Consider the following 12,839-nt stretch of genomic DNA (forward strand, 5'->3'; position numbering starts at 1 on the left):
AGCAAAACGCACATCACCGCCCACCAAAACTTTTGTGTTCTACTCGAGAAGACATCTACGCATGAACCTAGCTCATGATGCCACTGATGGGGAACGTCGCATGGGAAACAAATTTTTTCCTACGCGCACGAAGACCTATCATGGTGATGTCCATCTACGAGAGGGGATGAGTGATCTACGTACCCTTGTAGACCGTACAGCAGAAGCGTTAGAGAATGCGGTTGATGTAGTGGAACGTCCTCACGTCCCTCGATCCGCCCCGCGAACAATCCTGCGATCAGTCCCACGATCTAGTACCGAACGGACGGCACCTCCGCGTTCAGCACACGTACAGCTCGACGATGATCTCGGCCTTCTTGATCCAGCAAGAGAGACAGAGAGGTAGAAGAGTTCTCCGGCAGCGTGACGGCGCTCCGGAGGTTGGTGATGACCTTGTCTCAGCAGGGCTCCGCCCGAGCTCCGCAGAAACGCGATCTAGAGGAAAAACCGTGGAGGTATGTGGTCGGGCTGCCGTGGAAAAGTCGTCTCAAATCAGCCCTAAAACCTCCGTATATATAGGTGGGAGGGAGGGGGCCTTGCCTTGGGGTCCAAGGTCCCTAAAGGGGGTCGGCCGAGCAAAGGGGGAGGACTCTCCCCCCCCCCCAAACCGAGTTGGACTAGGTTTGGTGGGAGGGAGTCCCCCTTCCTTCCCACCTCCTCCTTTTTTTTTTCTTTCTCTCTTGATTTTCTTCTCCTTGGCGCATAGGGCACTTGTGGGCTGTCCCACCAGCCCACTAAGGGCTGGTGTGTCTCCCCCAAGGCCTATGGGCTTCCCCGGGGTGGGTTGCCCCCCCGGTGAACTCCCGGAACCCATTCGTCATTCCCGGTACATTCCCGGTAACTCCGAAAACCTTCCGGTAATCAAATGAGGTCATCCTATATATCAATCTTCGTTTCTGGACCATTCCGGAAACCCTCGTGACGTCCGTGATCTCATCCGGGACTCCGAACAACATTCGGTACCCAACCATATAACTCATATACGCATAAAACAACGTCGAACCTTAAGTGTGCAGACCCTGCGGGTTCGAGAACTATGTAGACATGACCCGAGAGACTCCTCGGTCAATATCCAATAGCGGGACCTGGATGCCCATATTGGATCCTACATATTCTACGAAGATCTTATCGTTTGAACCTCAGTGCCAAGGTTTCGTATAATCCCGTATGTCATTCCCTTTGTCCTTCGGTATGTTACTTGCCCGAGATTCGATCGTCAGTATCCGCATACCTATTTCAATCTCGTTTACCGGCAAGTCTCTTTACTCGTTCCGTAATACAAGATCCCACAACTTACACTAAGTCACATTGCTTGCAAGGCTTGTGTGTGATGTTGTATTACCGAGTGGGCCCCGAGATACCTCTCCGTCACACGGAGTGACAAATCCCAGTCTTGATCCATACTAACTCAACTAACACCTTCGGAGATACCTGTAGAGCATCTTTATAGTCACCCAGTTACGTTGCGACGTTTGATACACACAAAGCATTCCTCCGGTGTCAGTGAGTTATATGATCTCATGGTCATAGGAATAAATACTTGACACGCAGAAAACAGTAGCAACAAAATGACACGATCAACATGCTACGTCTATTAATTTGGGTCTAGTCCATCACGTGATTCTCCCAATGACGTGATCCAGTTATCAAGCAACAACACCTTGTCCATAATCAGAAGACACTGACTATCATTGATCAACTGGCTAGCCAACTAGAGGCATGCTAGGGACGGTGTTTTGTCTATGTATCCACACATGTAAATGAGTCTTCATTCAATACAATTATAGCATGGATAATAAACTATTATCTTGATACAGGAATTATAATAATAACTATATTTATTATTGCCTCTAGGGCATAATTCCAACAATTTCCCCCGGAAAGTTTGTGAAGGTTTGGAAGCCACCTCAAGGCTTACCACTAGTGGTTGAGAAACGCCTTCGTGGAGTTATCTCAAAGGGAGAATAGGGTGAGCCTTCGTGGCGTTGGTGTGCCTTCGTGGTAACATCCGCCCCTCTAACGGTGACGTAGCTTCCCTCCAAGGAAGTGAACATCGGGATACATCCTCGTCTCTCTTGGAGTTTCGGTTATTCCTAACCCTAACTCTCTACTTGTGTTAATCCTTATTACGTACTTGTATTTGATTATTGTTTACCGCTTGCCTTACTTCACTCTAAATAGCTTACTCCTTGTCATAGCAATTATTAGGCCTACACTCATATTCCGCACTTTTGCCTAAAATTGCGAAGTAATTATTAAAATTTGGAACTGTACCTATTCACCCCCCCTCTAGGTCCATCTCGATCCTTTTCACATGAAGATCATGGAGAACTTTGTATTGAAGATCCAAGAGAGAGAAGAAGCCATCTAGCTACTAACTACGGACCCGTAGGTATGAAGTGAACTACTCACAAGTCATTGGAGGGGCGATGATGTTGATGAAGAAGCCCTCCAACTCCAAAGTTCCCTCAGGCAGGACACCGGGAAGGACCTCCAGATGAGATCTCGCGGAAACGGAAGCTTGCGGCGGCGGAAAAGTGTTTTCGTGGATGCCCTGATTTTTTCTGGATTTTTAGGGAATTTATAGGCCAAAGACCTAGGGCAGAGGAGCGCCAGGGGGGCCACAAGCTTGGTTGCCGCGACCTCCCCCCTGGCCGCGGCAACAGGGCTTGTGGGCCCCCTGAGGGCCCACTTGCTTGGCCCTCAAGCCTCCCGATCTTCTTCCGTTCTGGAAAAATTCATTTCGGGGATTTTATTCCGTTTGGACTCCATTCCAAAATCAGATATGAAAAGAGTCAAAAACACAGAAAAAACAGGAACTGGCACTTGGCACTGAGTTAATACGTTAGTCCCAAAAAAGATATAAAAGGTAAACAAAACATCCAAAGTTGACAAGATAACAACGTGAAACCATCAAAAATTATAGATACGTTTGAGACGTATCAGACATCAGCTTGCGGCAGAGGCGCTGGGTGCCGCTAGTGGTGCGGAGGGGCTGTGGGCGATGGGGTGGCGCCCATGTCTTGTGCTGGATCGGGTCGTTCCGATCTGGCCGTCGAATCGGGCGGCTCGGCTTCATGCGGGTGGCTTGAGGGGTGTGCCGCTGGTGGTTGCTGGGTCCGGGCTCCCCTCTGCTTGGCGTCCCTAGTGGCGGCGCGCTGCCATCCTCCGGTCAGATCCAGCCAGGCCTGGTTGGATCTGGCGCTGGCAGGGGCGTGGGTCGTGTTCGACATGGGCTAGCAAGTTTAGGGTGGCATGGCTGCTCGGCTGGGTGGCGATGTGATCTGGGTGGCTTGTGGCTCCAGCAGGCGACGTGGATCTGGATCATGGTGGTGGACAACGTCCGGCGGTGCGCAGGTAGGGGGGCTGACTTGGTCCGCAGGGGATACCTTCGCGTTGTGCCCTTCTTGCGTGTGGCCAGTTTGTGGCGTTGGTCCGAGTTGGCTCTCCGCGCGTTGTCGTGTTGTCATACGGATTGACATCAATGACCACGGACATGGCGACGCTCGAGCGTGCTCGATAGTGGTCGTCGGTAGCCACTTGGTTGTTTTCCCTACGGTCCACTGGGACCGACCGAGGACACAAGCGTGGGCGCTTCCTACAATGGAGGTACCGACCCAAACCCGGTGGCTGAAGTCGGGGTGAAAGGTGGTCCCTTTCACCCCTACTATTGTGGTCGGGCAGTCGTGATGTGGATGCTTGGTGGTGCCTAGAGGCATGGATGCCGAGGCGGCGGCCTCGCGCGTCGGGCTTCACGGTTGGCTTTCCGACGGGCCCCATGGTGGCGGTGGTGGCTCCATCTCTCGTGTGGGCGACTAAGGATGTAGTGGCGGGAGGCCTTGGCCTACTATGACAGTGTCCAGACCGGGAGGTGGGCAAGTTGGCCCTCGTCGAGGTGGCGGTCGGGACTCCTCTTGGTGGTACATGCAAGTGTTCGAGTGATAGCTTCGCGCTTCTGGCGCCGGCGTCGGCAATGCCCGTGGGTGCCGCTTGCTTCTTGAAGACGGCGTTGTGGACCTCCACCCTATACCAGAGCTCACGGTGAAAACCTTTGTTTGTTCTCAGACTCAGCAGCGGCGACGCCTCGCGCCGTCACCCTCCTTGGGGTGTTGTCAGTGAGCTCATGGGTCTTTGTTCGGGCTTCGTGGAGGTGTTAGGCTTGCTCTAGGCTTATGTTGTACTGTATTACTTTGATCTTCTTTGTAAGAGGGACTCTTCATCATATTATACCGTTCGGCCGTACACTGTGGTTCTTTGCTTTATTTATAAAGGGAAATGAAAGCATATTTCATGACAATAGGTTTCAACAACGGCCAAGTCTTGAGGTAGCATACAGTTTACTGCTCACATTGAACTAAAATATTAACCATGTTGATTATATTGTCAAATACTTCAAATATATTATATATGTAGTCAAAGTTTGACTACATCCGTGCACGTTAAAGACGGCTATAAGTTCTAAAACTAATAAGGGACGTACAAAGCGTATTTGTTCCAATCTCAGATCACGACCGGTTGATCCCCGGTTCATTATGAATGAATTCAGCTGCAAAGTATCTATATCTATACCTATTATTAAAGGACGGAGTGTTTCTGTCCGTACGTCATGAAAATGGGAAACGTTTGTGATCGGTGCGCCGGTCGAACCGCTCGTCTGGTCGCGACCGCGCGATGCAGTTGATTAGGCATGCATCTTTTTTTTGTCTAAATTTAATGCGACCAGCGTTCATATTTACTACAAGCGTTTTTTATTTGCTACATTTGTTTAGTAAAAAAGTTGCATATACGTTTGGTTGCAACTTCAGTTTGTCTGATTTTTGTTACAACCGATGTTTTTTATTTTTGCTACAACCGTGTTAATTTTTGCTACAACCGGTATCATTTTTTGCTGCAACCGTTCACTAAAAAAGTTGCATACACGTTCGTCAGAGTTGCAACCCGAGTTCACCGGATTGTTTTTGCTACAACCCATATTTTGTTTTGCTATCACGCATCATCAGCGTCGTTTTTTTTACTATGATCATGTTGATATTTTTTTACAACCACATTTTTGTTGCAACCATGACCTAAATTTGCTGCATCGTGGTTGAAATTTGCTGCATCGAGGAATTTTGCTGCAAAGACAGATGTGAAGGTGCGGCCTGCGAGCGGTCGCCAGATCGGGTGGCACGCATGTGGCCGGCCGAAAGTTTCGGCCGGCATGCCGACGCAGAGCACTGCCCCATGAAAATTGTCTCTAAAGTTGGCATAAATTACCCACCATGTCACCGGTAAGTAATAAAAAACGTTTCACAGATAAAATCTTGGACTGGGCCGGCCCATGTAGAAACCTTCTATATTACGCTTAGCATGCTGGGAGAACATGCAGCACGCCCGTTTGGGTGGGGCCGTGCACCGGTTCCTTTTTTCAGTTCCTTTTTTATTTTTAATTTCTGTTCTGTTTTATTTTTCTATTTTAAATATTTCAAAACTTCAAATAACTTTTAAACTTTTCAGAAACTGGAAATTTTAAATCAACATATTCAGAAGAACATAGTTTTTTTGTGAATTCAAAAACTGCTAGTGGTTTTTGTAAAAAATGTTCGCATATACAATAAAATGATTGCAATTTTGAAAATAAGTTTGTAAAATAAAAAATATCCATGATTTCAAATCAAATTTCATGTATTAAAAATTACTAAAGGCATTTAACAAAATGTTTTCTAATTCAAAATATGATCATGCATATAAAAAATGTCCTAAATTTTGAAAAATAGTTAATGCCTGTTTATATAGTTTCATTTTTGTTTTTCCACTTTAAATAATTTAGAATTACAAAAACTTTTGCAATTTAAAAAATAGGAATTTTTAATTAAAACGTTGACGAAAACATAAAATTATTGTGAATTAAAAAAAGCACGGTATTTTTGTAAAAAATTAGCATATTCCAAAACAATGTCCGCGAATTTAAAAGATAGATTACTGATTTATAATTTTTTTTGTTTATTCAGAAAATTTTGACGCGTTTTGAAAAATGTTCGTTAATTTTAAAAAAATCCTCCAACTTCAAAAAATATGTTCGTCTATTCTACAATTGTTCGCCAATTCAAAAGTAAGTACTTAAAGCCCGGTCGAAATATAAAAAATGTTCACGATTTTTAGTAAATGTTTGTAAATTGTAAAAAATATTCTGGATTTTAAAATTGTACTCATATTTGTAAAAAAGTTTACAAAGGATCTAAAATATGTAGTTAAACAGTAATGCTTCTAAGTCTTTGTGACAATATACCCGTGTGAATTTTGAAGAATTAACCGTCGGGTGGATCGGATTATTATTGTGTATTTTCTATTTTTCTTAAATTCAGAATAATTCTTTGAATTACCAAGATTTTTGACAACCATGATTTTTTTTAAATGTGAAGATTGCTTCAACTTGTGAATAAATTTAAAAGAAGAAACATTTCCTTGCATTTGTGCACAAAATTTTAAAATCAAGCGATGATGTGTGAACATAATATGGTCATCATCATTGGAGATTATGATTTTTTTTCTGCCGTTGCAACGCACGGACCCTTTTGCTAGTATCTCTAAACCATACATAGAGAAGAGATTTTTGGAGGCACCGAGCCGCCATCCCTCGCCCGCGTGTAGGTCGTCCTATGGTTGTTGGCCCCTACCCCTTCACCCCGCCATCGACTCCGCTGATGTGGGATTGCGGGGAGGCCTCAATCTATCAGACTGAGCTACAATTTTTTCCGCCTTTGGGGCTTTTAGTAGGGTTGGGTGGCGGCGATTTGTAGGTGGTGACGGCGGAGGCAACCTAGCGAATAAAGTTTCTTCGAGCCTCCCATCTCAACGGTGTCGACTATGGCGATATTGATGACTTGTTGGTGTAGATTCCTACTTGCCTGTCTAGCCGTTGACGTTAGGGTTTGCAGGGTTCCAGTCCTCGCATAGGACGATGCTCGAACAGATGGCGACTTTTCTTTTTCGAGTCATACTTTCGGGATTCAATCATTCTCAAGTTTGTCTGTTGGAACGGATCGGATGAAGCTTTGGCTTAGATTCTTGTTAGCTCCTCGGGTTGATGAGGTTAGGATTTCTTGTCGTGCGTATGCGAAGGCGAGATTTGGTTTGCGTTTTTTCAGATCGATGGTTCAATATCGACGACTACAACTCCAGGATGTTGGTCCTTAGAGGCACATGCAAGAAGATTTTTTGAAGAGGCTCCCGTATGGAAGCGGCGACATCAACACATGAATGGCTTATTTGCTGCGATAGTGGTCGTTCGATGGACTAGGGACCTCGATGTAACTTCTATTTATTTTGGGATGTTTTGTACTTCTATGTTGATATCGATGACTCGTTATTCTAGATTCCTACTTACCTCTCTAGCCGTTGACGTCAGGGTTTGCGGGGTTTTAGTCCTCGCATGGGCCAATGCTCTGACAGGTGGCGACACTTCTTCGAGTCATACTTTCGGGATTCAATCATTCTCAAGTTCGCCCGTCGAAACTGATTAGATGAAGCTCTGGCTTAGAGTTTTGCCCGCTCCTCGGGTTGATGAGGTTAGGATCTCTTGTCGTGGATGGCGAGATTTGATTTGATGTTTTTCAGATCGATTTAAGGGTTCAACAGCGGCGAGTACAACTCCAGGCTGTTCGTCCTGAAAGGCACATGCATGAATACTTTTTGAAGAGGCTCCGGTATGGAAGGGGCGACAACAACGCATCAACGGTTTATTCACTGCGATAGTGGTTGTTCGGTGGACTAGGGACTAACTTTTATTATGTTTGGGATGCTTGTACTTTTGGTGAATATTCATTTTCGCAAATAAGTACCAGGTTGTAGAACCTACCAAAATTGTTGATATTTGAAACAAAACCGTAATTTCCTACCCCAGGCATATACATGCATTACAACACTGTGGTTCCAAACAACAAGGGCAAGCCATCTCCCCATTTTTGCACTGGAACTAAATACTAAAGCAACAGCACAACCTATCCTATAGACATATATATAAACACAAAAATCACCACAAGAAATTCGACACGCAAGCACGGATCAATCATCCAGCTGGTCATTTGTGGTCGAGATCGACCACAGGCTCTTGAACATCGCCGCCGACTGGAGGGAGAAGTCCGACACGACGCGGAACAGCTCCGGCAGGCTCGTCCGCAGGAGGCTCAGGGATTTCTCCCTCACCACCTTGCATTGCTTCGTGTATTCCTCCTCTAGGTCCTTCAGCGAGAGCTCCAGCCTCTCCATGGACGCTTTCCGGTCCGCAAGCGGGTCGGCGCGCGTCCCGTCAGGATTGCTGGCCTCCGGCGGGATCCCTGCTCTCTTCTCCATGTACTTCCGCGCCCAGTCCTCGAACTGTCTGCTCTTCCTCTCATGCTCCTTCCTCGTGTCCTGAATCCTTTGCCACAGCTTCATTTCCTCGCCCTGGTGCACCAGGATTGTGCGTATCACCTCCGAAAACGTGTGTATGGAATTCTTGGCAGCCTCGTCAGGGAGCTTCCCGAGGATATCGTGCCAAGCATGCAGAAGCCTCTTGATGGGAGGTGTGGTCTCGACTGGCTGCGACGAGTTAGACTTCAGGTTGGTATCAATGGGGATCACGTTCAGCTTGATCCAGCTGTAGAGGTTTCCGACGTACTCCTTCTGATGCTCCATGAACTTGCTGTACTGCGCGTGCCACTCCCGAACGACCTGCCATAGCTGCATGGTCCTTTCGTTGTGCCGTTCGCTTGTGTCGGGTGCCGCAACCGAGACGTCGAACGATTTGAGCTCTGAGATGATCTTGAGCTGTGCTTTGTGGTGCTTGTACATTGCGTCCCACATGTGCCCCATCCTGTCAGTGAGAAAGTAACACAATTCAGTGTTCCATAGTCTAATGCTTCTTCTTATAGGGAAGTTTACATTCATAACAGGATGTAGTAAAAAAAATCCAAAATGTTACACACTTCAGATGAAACTTTCCCATATAACATGGTTCTGAGTTCTGACTTCTGACACAAATATATGAACGGTATTGTACAAATTGAGGATATATGGAATATTTAGATGCTTCTTTAGGAAATGGGGATTTCAGGAAATACTTATGACCTGTCCTGATTCATGAAAGAATGAAATAAAGTTCCAACATGCCAAAAATTGAAACACTAAGCAACTGGCTTACCAGCAAACCGTACAATAAACTAAACAATATATAGGTTAATACTTTCAGTAGGGAGTTCTTGACTGCAGAACACTATTTAATTATCAGATACCATAACTAAATCAAAAATATGGGAACAAAATAGAAGGTACCATGAAGAGGTATCAGTGACATGCTTAAATTGACAAACTTGAAATAGAATAAATGACGTCAGAATTGTAAAGTAAAAGCAAGGTTTACCCCTTCACAAGTTCAAGAAGTTTTGGGTATAGTTGTTGATCTCTTAGCCGATTAATCTCCGCAATCGTGGATTCCATTGTTTGCAAATCGACAACATATCTTGTATGCAAGTGACTAGCAGCAGATTTAGTCCTCTCATATGATGAAGAACTGACCCCACGCTGCTTCTTCTTGTTCAGAGCAGCTAGCTTTTGTTGATATTCCATTTTGATAACCTCAAACTCCTGCGTCAATGACAAACTCATCAGATGTATGCCGAAAACAGCTTAGACAATGAAATGAATGCCACCATGCAGAATTCAAATGGTTTTAGCATCCTAGGACACATAACATGGGTATTAGGATGGCGTTATCATGACTAAAGTGGTTTTATGAACGCATAACACAAATATATGTACATATACAAGAAGATAACCTTTTTGATTTTTTCCAAAGAGCTACATAGAGCCCGAGTTTACTTTTCGATTTTTACCTTCACTTCATGGGATAGTTTTTTCTCCCATGCAAGCAGCTTCTCGAGAATGGTGGCGTGCGTTTCCCCTTCGGCGTCGTCTAACTCATTCTTCACCTGTTCCGGTTGTGGTATCCCTTTAAATGAGCGGTTCCAAGTGATAACTTGCATCACTCTAGCAGAATGATCCACAAATCCTAATAAGAGGGATGAGATAGAAGTAACCAAGGTTAGTCATTCTATTTACTCCATCCATTCCTAAATAAAAGACCTTTTAGAAAATTCACTATGGACTACATATGGAACGAAATGAGTGAATTTATATTCTAAAATATGTCTATATACATCCGTATATAGTCCATAGTAAAATCTCTAAAAGGTCTTATATTTAGGAACGGGGGGAGTACAATATTGTGTAATCTGTATTGTACAACACAACTCCAGCGGTCCCTGAAGACAAGCATGATGGAGACTGATCAGCTGAACTTAAAAGGCAATCATGGAGTGCAGACAGACAGACAATCAACTACCTAATTGTAGACCCTAAAAAATAATCAATCCCCTGAACCTATGCATGTGTAACCTATATGGATTAGCTGTTCTGTCGTTTACCCGCTAAATTAGTGTGGCTCCACTGTAACCACAATTAACAAGGCATCGTTTCATCTTTCCAATAATCAAGGATGGAACAACACTGTTGTTCTTAAGATTGCTGATTAGTAAGGTCAATTGAAAGTCTTAGTCTATCGTGTCGACCAGTTAAACTTGTTCCGTAAGCAGCATAGAAGAAAACGTCTTGGACTTCTTCACAAGCTTGCTCAAGCAGAGAAGTTTATGTTTCGAAAATTGAACTCTCGTAAGCTTTCCGTCAATGAGAGTGACAAAAAAATTAAACTGATTGATATTTTCAACTAGCTCGAATTGTGGAGTGAATTCTTGGTCTGACCAAATGGATGAGAGGTGTGTGGGTACCTCGCGTTTCGGCGAAGTTGGAGTGGTAGTGCATCCGCGCCGCCTCGAGCATCTTGGACACCTCGTGTGCGCTGTCTGATGCCTTGAGGAAATGATCGTCGAGGTCGCGAAGGATGTCGCCGAGCCTCGCCGAAGGCGGGGCTACCACCGTCCTGACTTTCTTGCCCTCCGGCCTCCTCGCGGCCTTCTGTGTCAGCGCCCTCCGCGCCACGGCTTCGACCATCGGCCTCTTGCCCTTGGCCACGTCCTCGGCAGCCGCGGGCGGCGCTGGCGGTGGAGGCAGAGGCTGCTCCTCTGGCTCAGGCGGCGGAGGCGGCGGCGCGGGGGCCTCGGCCCGCTCGGCTGCCCACGAGGCGGCGGTGGCGGCGCTGGGTGCCAGAGTGGGTGGCGGGACGGGTATGCCGTCCGGGGAGCCGAAAATGAACTCGTCCCAGGAATCCGTCTGCGCCGCCTTGCGCCTCGTGTCCGGCGGCAGGGAGGGCGGGGGGCGCGTGGGCGCGGGCTGCTGCGTCGGAGGAGGTGGCGGCGGCGGCGGGGGCTGGAGCTGGCCATCGTCCTCCGGCTCCGGAGGCCGCGCGTCGTCGGCTTCGGCGCCCTCGTCCTCCTCCTCCATGATGGGCGCCTCGCCGGAGGGCTTCTTCTTGATCGCCGGCGGGAGCGGCAGGTCGGGCGCGCTCATGGACCTGACGAGCGACGGGGCGTCCTCGGGCGGGCCCGGCGGGGGCGGGGGAGGCGGGAGCGCGAGCGCGGCCGCCTGGCCCCCGGAGCCCCCGGAGGTGGACAGGACCGCGGCGGCCGACGCGGAGTGGCGCAGCGCGCCCTCGTGCGCCTCGCCGGTGGCGTAGTCGGAGAGCGCGGCGCCGACGTTCCGGAGCGCGGCCGTGTGGCCCGCGTGCGCCCCCGAGAGCGCGTGCCGCGCCTCGACGGCCGCCCGCAGGAGGTTCTTCCGCTCCCGGCACCGCTCCACGGCGCCGTCCGCGTCCTCCTTGGACTGGCCGCACCCCATGGCTTGCACTCACACTCCCACGGACGACGACGAGGACTTATACGGTGCCGCCTCCTCCGGTTCCTTGGCGCGGGGGGTTTGCGTTGCGCTGCGCACTTGGGCGTGACGAGGAGTCTGGGCCTTTTGGGGGTGGACGGGCGGATGCTTTTGTGCTTTGGAATAAAGCAGTGGGGGGCTCCAAAGGAGGCAGGCCTACGGTCGCCGTCGTCGCCCAGTGGATCGCATCACAGGTGGAGGTGGAGGGCCACGGCGGTGGACGACACGCTCGAACCTCCTGCCTTTTAGATTGGATCTTCTCAGCACCACCGTGTGCCGCTCAGTGGGCAGGTAACACAGGCACTGTTCTTCTCTGACCCACGAGCCAATAATCGCGAGTGATCCTAGCTGACTGGATAAATATCAAGGAACCACCGCCATTGACCTGAACTGTTGGGCGAACTGTCACAGCTCCACTGACCATGTCACTAGGGCAAAAGAACAAAATGTTTTCTGCAGCGTAAGTGTGAGTAGGAGTACAATTTCTTTTGGAGGACTGATGTCGCGCGCGAGTGGCCAGATCAAACCCTATTTAACCATCAGATTAAATCTTATAGAAAAATAAACTGGGATGTAGCAAAAAATAAACAGCAATGTAGCAAAAATCGGTCACAAATGCAACAGAAATGTGGTTGTAGCAAAATATTAACGTGGTTGTAGCAAAAATAACGATGCAAATGATGCGTGGTAACAAAACAAAATATGAATTGTAGTAAAAAGCGAACGTCGTTGTAGCAAAAAGTCGACACCGGCGATGCGTTGTAACAAAAACCCGGCGTGGTTGTAGCAAAATGAGATGTGGATTCTAACAGAAATCAACACCTGTTATAGCAAAAAAAAATCCGACGAACTCGGGTTACAACACTGACGAACCGATGCAGCTTTTTTATTGGACGGTTGTAACAAAAATCGATGTCTGTTGTAACAAAAATCAACACCGGTTGTAGCAAAAGATC

At 47.5% G+C, this 12,839-nt stretch overlaps 1 protein-coding gene across 1 annotated transcript; it reads right to left on the reverse strand.

The window, feature by feature from the left end:
• Positions 1 to 7,890: 7,890 nt before the first annotated feature.
• Positions 7,891 to 11,988, reverse strand: LOC123425180 (nitrate regulatory gene2 protein-like). The gene is made up of 4 exons (XM_045108857.1): positions 10,842 to 11,988; positions 9,891 to 10,066; positions 9,419 to 9,642; positions 7,891 to 8,872 (listed from the first exon to the last, which is right to left on the reverse strand). The coding sequence occupies exons 1-4, from the start codon at positions 11,845 to 11,847 to the stop codon at positions 8,083 to 8,085; spliced, it is 2,196 nt and encodes a 731-aa protein (XP_044964792.1). The 5' UTR covers positions 11,848 to 11,988; the 3' UTR covers positions 7,891 to 8,082.
• Positions 11,989 to 12,839: the final 851 nt, after the last annotated feature.

The sequence above is a fragment of the Hordeum vulgare genome, chromosome 2H (genome assembly GCF_904849725.1).
Source record: "Hordeum vulgare subsp. vulgare chromosome 2H, MorexV3_pseudomolecules_assembly, whole genome shotgun sequence".
Taxonomy (NCBI): domain Eukaryota; kingdom Viridiplantae; phylum Streptophyta; class Magnoliopsida; order Poales; family Poaceae; genus Hordeum; species Hordeum vulgare.

Excerpts from the sequence above, each read along its gene's own strand:
- LOC123425180 (XM_045108857.1), bottom strand. The coding sequence starts at position 11,847 with ATGGGGTGCGGCCAGTCCAAGGAGGACGCGGACGGCGCCGTGGAGCGG. Across the intron at positions 10,067-10,841 it reads CAACTTCGCCGAAACGCGAG|GATTTGTGGATCATTCTGCT; the intron begins GTACCCACACAC and ends CCCTCTTATTAG. Across the intron at positions 9,643-9,890 it reads AACTATCCCATGAAGTGAAG|GAGTTTGAGGTTATCAAAAT; the intron begins GTAAAAATCGAA and ends TCATTGACGCAG.